Source organism: Fundulus heteroclitus, chromosome 6 (assembly GCF_011125445.2).
Source record: "Fundulus heteroclitus isolate FHET01 chromosome 6, MU-UCD_Fhet_4.1, whole genome shotgun sequence".
NCBI lineage: Eukaryota > Metazoa > Chordata > Actinopteri > Cyprinodontiformes > Fundulidae > Fundulus > Fundulus heteroclitus.
Genome location: NC_046366.1, coordinates 19,662,299 through 19,677,834, shown reverse-complemented (window position 1 = coordinate 19,677,834; position 15,536 = coordinate 19,662,299). Strand labels below are relative to the sequence as shown.

Genomic DNA, 15,536 nt, shown 5'->3' with positions numbered 1-15,536 from the left:
TAAAAAAAATAAATAAAAAAAAGATAAAAACTGCCAAAACTTTCTGATTTGAAGCCAAATGAGCTCATTGCTGCTCTGGGTTTCTGTATCTCATCAGAATCATTGAAAGAAGGACCCATGCCACCAAAAACCCTTCGCCTTTATACTGCTTTGTGGAAGAACAAAATCCCTAAAACCCATGTGGGTTTAGATATTATGTAGCGAGAATAAACTACAAAGTAGTATTTCTGTTTCTACCTGTAAACAGCAGATGGCAAATTATTTGTCTTACTTTTAAGTCTGAACTATAGCCAAGCAACTACTATTTGTTGCTTCTTATTTATTAAGTCCTATTAAGTAACACTCTACATGAAAATGGTCCAAGTACATTTACCAACAGGACAGACTACTCTCAGATGTTGTGGATTTCTAGGAGTAGCTCAGAGGTCTATCAGACATTCAGAAACTTAAACTGGGGGCCAATGAGCCAACTTAAAAGAGCGAAGGAACGCAGAGTGCGTTCCCACTTGAGTAAATACGGCCCAAGTGAAAGCACTGTAGATAGTCCATCCATCACGCTCTGAGCAAAGACAACCTCCAGAATTATTATGGGCAGGACATTAAAAATACCGTGGAGGTAAATATACCCCAGCCAGTTTCTGAATGCCCCAACAACATTTCTACTAACTGCTGCTAATCTGGGATCTTGACTGGAAACTCACGAGGAATACAGACCATGAAGCCCGGTCTCACTTTACATGTAAACACAGGCCAACTGGTGGCAGGACAGCATAACAAGGCTCAAGAAAGCTCCCAGCATCAGGTTCATATTTTATCTTTTTAAAATAGGACAGTCGTGGATATGTGGTGGTAATAAATACCAAAACACAATCAACCGAATACGATATGCACTTGCACATGGTTAAGGAGTGGTCAAGGGTCGCAGGGTGCTTCCCATCACTTCTTATCAGCTACTGTCTGTCTCAGGCATTCACCCGAGGCTTTTACCCTAGAATGCTAACGAGGGAGAGAGAGAGAGATAACCTTGCATTTACCAGAAAAGTCATGTTGCGAATTGCTGCTGGACTTTCCATACCTAAATTCAAGTGGGAATTTACCCCGAGCCAAGAGAATGCGACTCCCACCTTTCTCGAGTGACCCGCTGCACCACTTTGATTCCCCTCAGCACGCAGGTTCTGCCCTGCCACGTCTGGCAGTACTGGTGGAGCTCGTCGCTGCTGGACAAAGGCTGGAGCTGGAGCACGCTGAACATGCCAAAGCCGTCCTGGACCAGCGCGCACAACCTGACAGAAAGAAAAAAAATATATAAACTGCTAAAAACATTTCCTGACAGAAATAAGCAGTGATTTTTATTTTAAATATGTGCCCACATTTAGCAGGAAACATACATTTGTCACATATCGCAAAAGTATTCTAGCCCCTTGATTTTTTTCCCCCCCACTCTGTGATGTTAAAACTGCAAACTTCAATGTTTGATATTCTGAGACTGACAAACACAGGTGACACTAAGACTGGCACAAAACAACATTACAAGGTGAAGCATGGAGGTTCCAGCATTTTGCTACTGGGAAGCTGTTCTTCAGCAGATAAGGAAGATGGTCAAAGTAGATTCAAAATATAAAGCAAACCTGGAAGAAAACTTGTTAGAGGCTCCAAAAGAGTTTAGACTGTGGCAGAGGTTCACATTCCAGCAAGCCCATGAGCCTCAACACCCAGCTAGAGCTGCAATAGGAGTGTTTAGATATAAGCATGTTTTGTGTTAGAATGGCTTGGTCCAAATCTGATTGATTATCTGTGACAATACTTGAAAATTGATATTTAAAGATGCTATCCATCCAGTCTGAGCTTTAACCAGCTTGGAAACAACAATGGGCAAAACCTTCAGTTTCTAAGTGTGCAGAACAGGTAGAGATACACCCAAAAATCCAGCTGTAGCTGCAGTAAAAGGTGGTTTTATAACCTACTGACTGATGGTTTGGGGGACGGACACATAAGTACACGACAGTGTTCAGACTTTTATTTGTTGAAAATCTTTGAACACCATGCATCCTTTTCCTTCCAATTCCCAATTATATGTTACGCTGTGTTGGTTTAAGAAAAGAGAAAAGGAAATCCTACTAAAATGCATTTAAGTTTGTGGTTGATATACACAAAAACCCAGCCACACTCAAAAAATAAATGAATACCACTTTAGAGTTTGTATTTTAACGAAGACAGCTAGATTTGTCTGTAGAGTGCTCCTCCTCCTCGATTCCACTGAGCTCTGATGTGCCGCTGGGATCCATTCTAGGGCCTGTGCTTTTCTCATTAAACGTGCCGCCTTTAGATCCAATTATTGCATGGCATAATCTGTCTTTTCATCTGTATGCAGACGATTTGCAAATCTATCTGCCGGTCACTCCCACTTGTTTGCTCAGTTTAAACTCCATACAGAGCTGTTTAAAGTACATGAAACAATGGCTCTCTCATAACAGTTTCTGATTAAATAATCATAAAACTGAATAGATTTGTTTTTTATATCTACAGTAAACCATGTAAAATTATACGCAGTGTAGACCCCTCCAACCCAACCCACATAATCAGGTAAAAAAATCTAGGGGTGAAACTCGACTGCTGCTTAAAACTTGACAAACAGGTTGATTCTGTAGTGAAAACAAGCTTTTCTCAGCTTCATCTGTTGTCCAAAGTGAAGCCATTCCTCAGCCACAGTTGGCTCCAAACTTGATTTCAGTAATGCCTTATATGTCACTATCAGTCAGTCTTCCATGTCCCGTTTACAGCTTGTACAAAATTCTGCCACCTGCCTCCAAACCAACTCACGTAAACATCAACATATCAACTCTGAACTGGCTCCTGATTCAGTTCAGAATACAGTTTAAACTGCTGCTGTTTGTTTTTAAAGCATTGAATGGCCTCGCAGCACCTTAACTATGTGAGCATTTGAAAACCCACCAGTCCGGCACAGCTTTACGGTCCGCTGGTGATCGTCTCCTGGATGTGCCTTGTCCTATAGGTGTAAGAAATGGGGCACCCACCTCTATTTGAAACCAAACTCAAGACCAATTTATTTAAAAAGACCTTTGATTTTTAGTGTTTTTGTAAACCACTTTGGTCAAGGCAAGCATTGTTGGACGGTGCTATAGATGTTTGATTGATTGAGACATACAGTTGAATATCATCTGCATAAAAGTGATACGAAATACCATTACAAGATCAAATAATTGAGAAAACATTTTGTCCAGATAAATGTAACTGAAACTAAGAAGCGGAAATAATAAATGCTAGCAATTTAAGAGGCCTTCACACCATCTTTGGTGCTCGGGCCTACATAGGATGACATTTTGTGTTTTAAATACAGGGAGGATTTACTTTGCAAATTGAAGAGTATCTAAAATAGCAGAGGTGTCAAAGAAGGCTGTCAAACATATGCAGCACAAACAAGCAGTTTATTACATGAATCGGATATAAAATATCTTCAAATTAAAGATATTTAATCACTATTATAACTAGTGACTCATGTTACTCTCAGCTACCTTTATAGTTTTGCTGCTATAGGCTTAGGTTACTGGAGTATATCAGGATCTAATTTTCTCACTATATTGAGTTCTACTGTTCTTCAATTATGCATTATGTGTTGTCATTTCTGCTTTAACTTTCTGTTCTCTCTCTTTTCTCTTCATAGTAGGTACACCTGGTCTGGCGTTCTGTTAACTTTGACATCATCCAGAGAAGACGACTCACCTGCTACTACCATCTAATGTAGAACAGATTACTAGATCAATGTGTGCTTCTGTGCTTTTTTTGTTTCTCTTGTTGTGTCTCTGTTCTGTCTTCTGTAACCCCAGTCGGTCGAGGCAGATGACCGTTCATACTGAGCCCGGTTCTGCCGGAGGTTTTTTTTCCCGTTAATGGGTGGTTTTTCTTCCCACTGTCGCTTCATGCTTGCTCAGTATGAGGGATTGCAGCAAAGCCATGTACAATGCAGATGACTCTTCCTGTGGCTCTACGGTTCCCCAGGAGTGAATGCTGCTTGTCGGGACTTTGATGCAATCAACTGGTTTCCTTATATAGGAAATTTTTGACCAATCTGTATAATCTGACCCAATCTGTATAATATGATTGAACTTGACTTTGTAAAGTGCCTTGAGATGACATGTTTCATGATTTGGCGCTATATAAATAAAATTGAATTGAATTGAATTGAATTGAATTAAAGCCGATATATCAAGGAAAGTGCTGCATGCTGAAATATTTATCACATTGGTTTGAAAGCACAAACGTTATTTTTTCCCCAGCAAAGAAACGTCACATTGTGCTGTGTCACGCCATCCATGCAGTGCTGATACTTAGTCGTGACATTTGTGTGTTAATGTCAGTAGCTGGTTTGTCAGGCTGCTGCTGACAGGACAGACTTATGAGGGAGCGACTTATGAGTTGAGTATTCCTGCACTCTGCTGCTGCCAGTGAGCTCAGAACCATAACGGCTAAAAGCTCCAGTATCAGGGAGAGTCAAGCCCAGACAAAGTCCTGTACAAACTGAGAGTAAACAGTTGGGTTCATGTACCCTCGTTTGACAAGCGGTGGCCAGAGAAGACGAGGAGGGGGGAGGAGGAAGAAAGAAAAAAGACCGTAAAACAGGAGGAGGACTGTCCACCAAGCCCGAGCATGCATCCACACATCCCAGACACTGGAGATATTTGAGGCTGTTTTCAACCACCTGACTGGAGCTATGAATGTTTTCTGTTGCTAAACATGGGGTCTGTGTTTGTCTTCAGAGACCTGGACGGAGATATGAAAATAACATTCCTGACATGACTTTTAGTAGTCTGACCATGATCAACTATGATTATTTTCAGCTGTTTACTTTAGTCACTGTATTCATAGTTTCAAATCAGACATCTACAACCTGTTGCAATGGCAAATATGTTTAACGTGTGAATATTAACAACTGGATCAAACTTAAGGACAGGTGATAAGCAAAGTAAGCTAGGTGTGGGCCATATGAGAGTCTCTCAGTAAGATAATAAATTACCAGTATTAAGGTATTTACACAAAAAATCTGAAATAAAAGTAACATGATTCAAATACGGATATTTAAAAACATAATTGCAACAATTGCTCATTCTGCTGCTAAGTAAACTTTATTATAACAGTTATATCTATTTATTGTTAGGCTGAATCTAACAGACTTAAGCAGAAATATGAAATAAACCTCTGCTAAGTTTAGTACTTCTTTCCAGGCGCTCATTGCACAAAATACCACACCGCTGTGCTGTGTGTTTTGCTGTTTATAGAGTAACAAGGCATTATTAGCTGGTTAACTGTTTGAGTAATAGGCTCAGATAGCTGCAGTTGATGCCACCCTTAATGTCTTTGTTGCCGTTTTCAAACAGTGTTCCCTCAATAAGAGTGAAGGATGGCACTCCTTCAGTGGCTGTCCTTTTTACGACTGGAGACATGCCCAAACGGCTAATTTTGCTGTATTTGCAAGTGGGAGAATTCAAGTAGGAGATGTCATTCAGCCAGTTGATCGCATGGGTGTACAGCATCACGTGGGGGAGGGGCAGTGCTTTATTACTCTACGCTACATGCTACCAGTGACAACTTGGGTCATTGAAAGTTCATCGAGTTTTAAAACTTTGACTTTTTAAAACCTTATATATTTTTTAAAACCCATTTACCAATATATAACTGCATATTGGTAATTGGACCACGTTTCCTTAACAGCCATTTGATGTAGCTATAGAAATTTCCAAAATATGATTTACTGAAATGGAACATGTGTTAATTGGTCCTATTCATTTAATCCATCTTCAAGACTTAGAATAATTCTTGTTTCACTCTTCAGGTACTTTCAACCTAATCAGTAACTTCACCAATACAATGGTATCTTACTTAAAATTTGAACTGATAATGGTTATCAAATTCAGTTTGGATAAAAAAAGAATCCTTGCAAACAATACTGCAACATGACTAAAGCTGGTGATAATTGTATTTTGTAGGTTATAACGTCTTTGATCTCCTGAAGTATCTTTAATGCAGCATAATGTTGCTAATAACAGACTGACATAATCGAACTAGCCACTTTTGACTTAAAACTATAAAAAAAAACAATTGCCATTAGTGTGCAAACTAGCACAGAAAATATAATCTGTGATAATTCAGATATACATAGTAATTCAGTAATGAAAACTGGTAAAAGTGGCAAAGCTTCAGGAGTGTCCCCTTAACTGTATTCAAACTAAGCTGTCATTATGAGAAAACCTATAAAAAAACAATTATAAAAATGAATAAAAAGGAACAGTTGAATATATTTCTAAAAATCTTAACCACCATGTATCTTGTGCATTACCTAAGATGTTTCTTTTTAACCCATCTGTGCCTTAATCTATGTCAAAACATGTCATCGCTGATTTCCAAAGAAGTCTAACGGTTGAACTGTTAATGGCTTTTAACCTGGAAACCAACTAAGCTGTTATGCAGTCAACCTCTTCCAAATAATTGTCTAAAGCCATACTGTCAAAAACAGAAGAAAACTCGTTCTGGGAACTGTCATAAAGATGTGCAGTAAATTTCATTTTACAGCTCAACATGAAAAAAAAAAAAAAAGCTATTCATCCACAGCTCAAGGAGTGTACTTCTGCTCCTTCTACACAACACTGTTATTAAATACAGAAGGTATTTCCTTATTCTGGGTGCGTACAGAATTGCCAAGAGTCGTGGCATTTTTTTTGGACATGAGAGCAGAAGACAAACCGCATATCAGTTAGGAATATTTTAATTTAATACCTTAAAATGTTGCATTTTGAACAAGTCGGTCATTTACCCACCTGCTGTACTGCTTTGTATAAGAAAAAACACATGCAACACAAAAGGAATGTAGAGCTGATATACACAAGACAGTCTACACCAGGGGTATCCAAACTTTTTGCCATAAGGGCCAAAATTGTGACGTTAAAAGCACCCATCCATCCATCCATCCATCCATCCATCCATCCATCCATCCATCCATTGACAGATATATCTATAGATATTTATAGATATATAGACAGAACCATATATCTATATTTAAATATATATCTATATATTTTTTTGTTCATTTAAAAATAACATTTCTTCTGTCTGGTTAATAAATGAGAATTCATTTCTGCTGTACCAAAAAAAAAAAAAAAAATAATTCTAAAGATAAAAAAATGTTTTGCCTATGAAAATGTCGCCTTAAAAGATTGTTAAAGTGATTTTAGGTTATTTGAATACCCCGGGGGCAAAGTGTTTGAAACACAGTCTGTTATTCTGATAATGCTGCTTGTCAGGATTTTGATGCAATCAACTGGATTCCCTTATATAGGAAATGTTTGACCAATCTGTATAATCTGACCCAATCTGTATAATCTGATTGAATTTGACTTTGTGAAGTTCCTTGAGATGACATGCTTCATGAATTGGCACTATATAAATAAAATAAAATTAAATTATTCATGTTAGCTTTACTCTATTTAAATATATTAAAAAACCTAAAAAAAAAAAAGGACAGATTTAGCTTCCCCAAAATGTTAAAAATCTAAGATGATTTTGTCTATGAAAATGTCTTCCTAAAAGATAATAGCTACCGCTATTAGCATATCTTATTTCTCAGATTCTTTAGATCTAAAACAACCAAAATGCCTCCTGGAAACATCTTACACAAACCAACACTTTATAAAAACATAACACTCCCACACAGATGTTTAGAGCAGTTGTGAAGATATAATAGGATAGTTTAACACTGCAGAAACGTAGCTTTCAACGTAGCTCTGGAACTGTCTCTAAGGCAGCCTTGTAGGATTACGTTACTGTTTTTTTTTCCCCCAGTTGAATAAAAACAAAACTGAAGTAATAATTTTTGGACGAATAGATGAGTGATCAAATGTTAGTGCACAGCTTCAGCTGCTTTGGCTAGTAACCACCGATCAGGCCCAAAATCTGGGAGTAGTGATGGACTCTGACCTGAACCTTCAAAAGCATCTAAACACAATTGCAAAGTCAGCCTTCTATCACCTGAGGAACATTTTCAAGCTTAAGTGACGAATGTCTCAGCAGGATCTTGAAAAACAACTAATCCATGCGTTTTTATCTTTAGTCTAATTGATTAATGCAACATTGTTTTCACAGGTCTGCCTAAAATGTGGATCAGACAGCTGCAGTTGATCCAGAACGCTGCTGTCCGCGTCCTCACTAAGACTAAGAAAGTAGAGCACATCACCCCAGTTCTAAAGTCCTTATACTGGCTCCCTGTATCTCAGAGAATAGACTTTAAAATAATCCTGTTAGTCTATAAATCCCTGAATGGCTCAGCACCTAAATACATCACAGACTTGTTATCAATGTATCAACCCTCCAGATTACTCAGGTCTTCTGGCTCCAGTCTACTCTGCATACCTAGAACCAGAACTTAACAAGGAGATGCAGCATTTAGTTCCTATGCTCCACTCATCTGGAACAAACTCCCAAAAAATTTTAAAAGTGCTGAAACCCTGATTTCCTTTATATCAAGGTTAAAAAGATATTTGTTTAGAGTTGCCTTTGAATGTTAATGTTGAAGTTTGTAGGGCAACTTGTCTGATATATCTGACCTGCTGCTACTATTGCTAACAATTGTGTGTAATTGTCTATGTCTTTTTTTTTTTTTTTTTTTTATTGTCTATGTCTTTGCCACTGTCAGACCCGAACTTACCCATTGTGGGACAACAAAGGAATTCATATCTTAAATGCAAAACAAATATGTCATAATTTCAAGCAAAAGAAAATAAATAGCAGGAAATAAAAAGGATTGTGTATTTTCAGACAAACAATGCAAAGAAAACTGGTTTGTTCTCCTTTTTAAACAACACAATCTCAAACTTTTAACTTTAGTTCAGAAAGTAATTTTTTGGTGGAATGACTCAGGTATTACTCTCCTGTGTAGACAGGATTTGCCAAGTGTTATATAATTATGGTTGTAAAACAGTTCAGTGACAGCTTTAATGGATCTTGGCATGCTCTACACAAGTTTCTCATTTTGCTGCAGGGTACAGGTGATCAATACCATACCTAAATAAGTAGAATGACGAGCACTTTTGTTGGAATTCAGCAGAGACTGGATCATAATGGCTTTCATGAAGGGATGCTGAATTCAGAAAAATCTGCAGTGGGCTTTTTTTCTTCTAAGAAAATAGGAAGTGATGGAAACTTAAAGTATACATTAAAAATGGATCAGTTACATTTAAGCCCCATGTACACTACCCTTGTTAAACCGATCCATGTCGAGCTCGGACCGAGGTTGGGTCAGTTAACCAAGCCGATCTTGGTTCTTACGAGTGGTTTTACACATCACGCTAGCACAGTTCCTCGTTTCCTCGTCTCCTAGTGACGATCTGCGGTACTACTGCTCTCTAGGATTGAAGGAGGGACTCAAGCAGATCAAAATGGCGTTGCCCCTAACATTCAGGCAGTTATGTTTGGTTATAATTGTGATATTTTGTTTTTTGCAGAGAGCCAGGCGAAGAAGGCAACATTCGGTGAATTTACTTGACGGAGTCGGCTTTTGGGACGTGGATAAGACAAACGAACGTCTAATAAGGATTTACAGACGCAGGAAACAACGACAGACGTTAGGCCCGTTTACACTACACTTTTTTAACCGAGCCAAGACCAGTCTGAGCTCGGTAAACGACATAACTCTTGTGTGTAAACGGTCAGCAGACTGAACTGGACCGCGCTAAACATAACCGGACCGCGGTAACTGCAGACCAGTTTCTGGGGAGATCTCGGACTGTTTTTTTTTTTTTATCCCGGTTATCTGATAACGAAGAGCGCATGAGCAGACGCGTTATCCCCTTACAGTCAGCTGACTGTCCGCGGTTTTCCGGCCTGTCTGGCTGCATGTCCCGATTCACACTCTATTCAGACAAATTTCAACCATTCATAATAATACTAGCTTCCTTACCGTGCCACACGATTTCCAGAGATGATTCTGCTTAGCAGTGTGATGAATCTCAGTGTCTGTTGTTGTTTCCTGCGTCTGTAAATCCTTATTAGACGTTCGTTTGTCTTATCCACGTCCCAAAAGCCGACTCTGTCTAACCATAACATCCTGAATGTTACGGGCGCCGCCATTTTGATTTGCTCGGTCCCGCCTTCAATCCCAGAAAGCAGCAGTACCGCAGATCGTCACTAGGAGGCGAGGAGCAACCAAGGAACCGGGATAGTGTGGTGTGTAAACGGTCGTCTCGGCTTGGTTAACTGATCCAAGCTCAGACTGGTCTCGGCTCGGTTAAAAAAGTGTAGTGTAAACGGGCCTATAAAGGTTCATCACACTGCTAAGCAGAATCATCACTGGAAACCGTGTGGCACGGTAGGGAAGCTAGTATTTTCATGAATGTCTGAAACCGCAAAATTAGTCAGCTGACTGTAAGGAGATGACGCGGTCTGCTCATGCGCTCTTTGTCATCTGAGAACCGAGCCAGTGAAAAACCGTGCCGAGCCCACAGATCGAACTGGTCTAGATTTAGCACGGTCTGTTTGTGTCTGGCACGGCTCAGTTCAGTTTGGATTCCATTAACACTCGAAAGTTATCTCAGTTACCGAGCTCAGACCGGTCTCGGCACGGTTAAAAAAGGGTAGTGTAAACGGAGTATTATACAAATATAAACATGAATACAGATGCTGATAACTGGCACTTATGATTTTACAAGAAAAAAAATGTCTTAAGGTGTGAATTTTTCATTCTGAATAAGTATTCTACTCAAAGGACTGATTTTTAGAAAAAACTTTTATGTGAGATTATGCTCCCATTAATGTTAATTTTGACGACAAAGAATATTTGTCATTTTTGATCAACAGCCTTTTCCCCTGCAGAAAAACGGACAAAAACTAAATAAAAAGCAACCGTGAAAAACTTAAACTATAATGAAAATAACTGACCTTTCTGTCAACTAACAAAAAACAGAACTTAATAGGAAGTTAAAGAAACTATGTGTAGCAGAAACATCCTACCTGAGGTGTTAAGACAATATATACAGTCATTGTTTAGGTTGACTAGTCCAAATGTTACTGTTGCAAATACAGTAACATTTTTATCTCATAATTTTAGCCTTTGAAAGGATGAATTCCAATTTGAAGCTTCAGATTCGTTGCATGTCTGCTACTGCTTCACAATCATTAATGCAACAAAGAATGTTATCTGTGCTTTGTACAAGATGTACATCCCATTTAGGATTTTCTGTTTTTTGTAACGCAAAAAAGAAAATTCAGATAAAGTTGTTTCATATAACAAAAGTAACAGTTTCTCTGTACATCTGTAATTCCATCTCATTCTAGGAAAGGAATAATGAAACTGTTTTCCTTAAAGATGTAAGAGCCTTTATAAAAAAAAGTTTTTACTGTCCAAAATGATTGCAACTTGCTAATTGACTAAATTTGTTGTAAATTTAGTCTCCTAAAACTTGGTCATTAGTATAGGACTATAACTAAAATGACTGCAGATGACTTGTGATTAAAACTAATAAGATATACTGACAAAATTAACATCAGAAAGAATTAACCTGTTTTAAAGATTTTTACACATCTTTACCAGGGATGCTAATAAACGTGGAGGGCGCCGTGTCTTATCGCTTGTGCTTATCGGCAGAACCAAATATTTTATGGACCAAAAAGCTACATCTGTGTATGGGTTACTGAGTGATACTTGATGTTTCCCAAAATCTGAAAACAGCTGCTGAGGTATTCTCAGTTGGGGAAATCAATACTCTCTCACGACTGGTGCAGCATGTTAAAACTCGAAAACTGCACCCTGATATCTGATAGAATGTCACACTTTACAAAAAAGAAAACAAAAGACGGTGATTTGGCAAAAACAACTCCCACTCCATATAAAAAGCACATTTTTGGTGCTATTTACTGTCCATCTTTTCCTCAAACATTGACCCTTCACTCCCTAAAAATCCTCAAATGCTGCCTGCGTCGGTCACTGACCGTTTTCAGGAATTTGTTATTGTGAGCAATCGCAGAATTCTCAGCAACATAGGTTTTCTTCCAGGAAGTTCGACACTCTCAGTCTGAGCAAACACCCACAGACATATACCCTCTTTTAACACACACACACACACACACACACACACACACACACACACACACACACACACACACACACACACACACAGTCACACTCTGAGCGCATGAAAGGCCAGTGAACAAGCACATTACTTGGCAACACACTATAAGTAAGCGAGTCACACACTGAGAACGCAGCGGAGAGATCTCATTGGAAGGGGGCGGACGGGCGGGATTCCTTCCTAAGTTTTGTCCACCAATCAGAGAAGGCAGAGCGATAAACATGGTTGTAACAGGATCCCTGCAGCACATTGTGTTCCCTCTAAACCAAGAAGAAGAAAAAAAGACAACAACTTGCCTCCCCTTGCTTCCTGCAAACAGTTAATCTTCTTGTTTATTCTTTTCAAAATTTACGGGAACTTACCATGTCCTATCGTACAGATCTCCCTTGAGTTTTAAATGCAGAGACTTAAAAAAAACCCAACAAAAGGATAGAGAAAAAAAAACAATTGCTGACCAGGGGTGTGAGTCAGACACCGGGGACACAACATGAGATGTACAAAGTGTCCTCGCCATACAGAAAACGAGGCCAGTAAACTGCTATGCAGAGCAGGCAGCGCCTGGAAAGGTACCATGGACTGTGGCCATGTTTTCTAATAAAACAGTAGTTCTGAAAACGATCTGAAGCTTTAATATTAATGCTCTGTGTGAACAATGCCCCAGTTTGTCAGCATAAGCAGAAGGATTCATCCAGATGTTTTTAACCTACAGACACACAGTCACCTCCTAACCTCTGCCCCACCTCCGTCTCTCAACCTCTCCCTCCAAGCAGAGTCTGTCAAATCTGTCCGAGTTGGAGAGAAACAGAGGCGCCGCTTCCGGTCACAGGGTGGTGTTCGTTTACCAGCCGCCGGAGCAGCGTGGCGAGAGAGTCCTGTTACAACTGCGGTTGGTTTAGTCAGTTAAGTTTGTCAGCTGACCAGAGCTTTCCTCCCCTCACCGCACCATGGCCCCCCCTCAGGGCCCCTCCACTTTTAGAGAAAGCAATACTTTTATTACTCAGCAAAGCACGTAAACAACAAGCCAGAGGGAGGGCCAGGCAACCGAAGGTCAGATTTGACAGATTTGCTTCAAACGCCTCGTTCACTGATTCATTAACTACTACAGGAGCCCCTCACATCAAGCCCCAAGCCACTTATGCTGGAAAGGAAGTTTACGAATGATTATAACCCAGTATTAGTAATCATCTAAGTTATTTAAAGCTGGACTATTTTGATATCAGGAGTCTAAAAATAATTCCTTTTAAAGTGGCATTTCATAATGACCAACACTGAGTCACTCAGATTCTACGAAACCTTCCAGAGAGCCACAGGAATCTGCTGTTTAGGTATGACCATCTGAACTCTTTAAAAAGTGCAGCACTGAAGGTCGGTGCCAGATAAAAAAAATAAAAGAAACGTTGTGTGTTGTGAGCACAAAAATTTAAGGAAGGCAAAAAAATATATATAAAAATAAAATATAAAAAAGCATACAGATCCATTTCAATAAATTAGAACATCATTGAAAAGTTTATCAATTTACTGTCTGGACTCAAAATCATTAAATTAATGTTATTAGAATTAAGTATAGACAATACTCAAAACAAAATAAACATGTTATTCTGAATTGCAGATAATGATCCAAAAGTTGCCTGTTCAAAGAATACTGCATCTAAGCATAAATAATGGAAAGTTAAGTGGTAGGAAAAGCAAGCATTGCACAACAAGCAGAGATGACTGCATCCTTGAAAGGGTTGAAAAGCAAGTTTGGGGAAAAATCAGTCAATGCTTCAAGAGGCAGCGCACACATAGTGTGTGGGCTGCAGCCGTCTCAGTCCTTGTGTTAAGTCACTTCTTAACCTGTCAACTTTAGAAGCATCTTAGAGACTAAGGGGAAAAAACACTGGACCTTTTTCAGTCACCTAAAATACGTCTATATTTAATAATATTTTATTTGGAGATCAAGATCATAGAGTCTGAAGGAAGAGCTGAGAGGAACAGAATCCAAGCTGCTTGAGGGTCAGTGTGAAGAATCTCATACGCTACTTGGCACCTAATGATATCACTGTGGTTGACGGCCAGAAAGGTCTGCTGACCTCTACACCACTGAGAAAAGTAGAGAAGAAAAAAAAAAAAGAAGTGAAAAATATGAGACAAAATGCTGAAAGGGAGAAATGGTGACAAAAATAGAGGAGAGGAAAAGGAGAGAACATGATAACCTCATCTAAGTCTGCTTCTACACCTGCAAAGAGAGATATAAAATGAAAGTATTACAGGTGCAAATAACCAACGCCTTGATAACATCACTGAAACATATATCAGTATTATTTAATAGGAAATTAATAAAGTGACAGCTAAAGCTGATGATAGGGGTTTTCAGTATAGAAGTGAATCTGTACACCACTGAGAAACTCTGGAGTAATGTGGCTTCTGTCAGTGTGCGAATGTGTCAGTGAATGGGTGAATAACTGAATGTACTGTAAAGCGCTTTGGGGTCCTCTGGACTCGACAAAGCACTATACAAGTACAGGCCATTTACCTTTTTTACCATAAATTAAAAGAGGAACATGAGAGACACTAGACTCAACAATAAAGACGAGCTGAAGGCCACGATTGACGCAATCTGGTGCTTCTTGAGGACCTCAGAGGACCAGCGTCTTCAAGCCTTCCATGTAACATAAGCTCTGGCAGAGTACAGGATAAATATTGTGTACAGTACAGAGACTTGCTTTTCAGTAGGCTGACCTTTCTGTAATAAAAATCCCCTTTAAAAATTGGTCTTGTGTAATGCTCATATTTTCTGAGAAACTGTATTTTGGATTTCATTAGTTGTAAGCCAAAATCAAAACTACGGGAAATAAATACCAGAAATGTATCACTCTCTGTATAATAACTCTAAAGATTATAAGTAAAAAAAAAGAAAAGAGAAATACATTTAAATTCTCTTTAAATATACCAAAATAACAAGAACTGAATTGATAGCTACTTCAATAATTGGACTTTTAGTTAGAAGGTAAAGGTAATTAATACCAATATCCGAGCACATGCTTTAACCTAGCATAGGAAAGGTGTCTGAAGAAAACTTGGAAGTCAGGATGATTGTATTGTCATAGGTAATTACATAATAATAACTCATATTTAACGTGACATGTTACCATTTGCCAATGCTGTGGGGTTTGTTTTAATGAATAAATTGAGCCTTTTCATGAAAGCACACTTGAAGAGCTACAGCGCTGTGCTTCTGTTAAGCGATTATATTAGACTGTAGAGACATGCTGGCAAGAAGATCAAGTACAAGTAGCCAAAACAGTTAAAATAGAAGTCAGATTACCATCACTACACCTTTCCTAGTAAAAGAAAAGCGGTGAAGTCACACCCGTTCTGATCTAGTAATATCTTGAGAAAGAAGACTTACAGGAAGTGTGTGAA

The 15,536-nt window shown here is 38.8% G+C and overlaps 1 protein-coding gene across 1 annotated transcript in view; it reads right to left on the bottom strand.

The window, feature by feature from the left end:
* The window catches only part of spidr (scaffold protein involved in DNA repair), a gene marked incomplete in the record, with an annotated part of 52,804 nt that overhangs the window by 15,066 nt on the left and 22,202 nt on the right, over window positions 1-15,536 (bottom strand). The window contains 1 exon segment of the mRNA XM_036138272.1: window positions 1,125-1,283. Coding sequence (XP_035994165.1) covers window positions 1,125-1,283 — 159 coding nt within the window.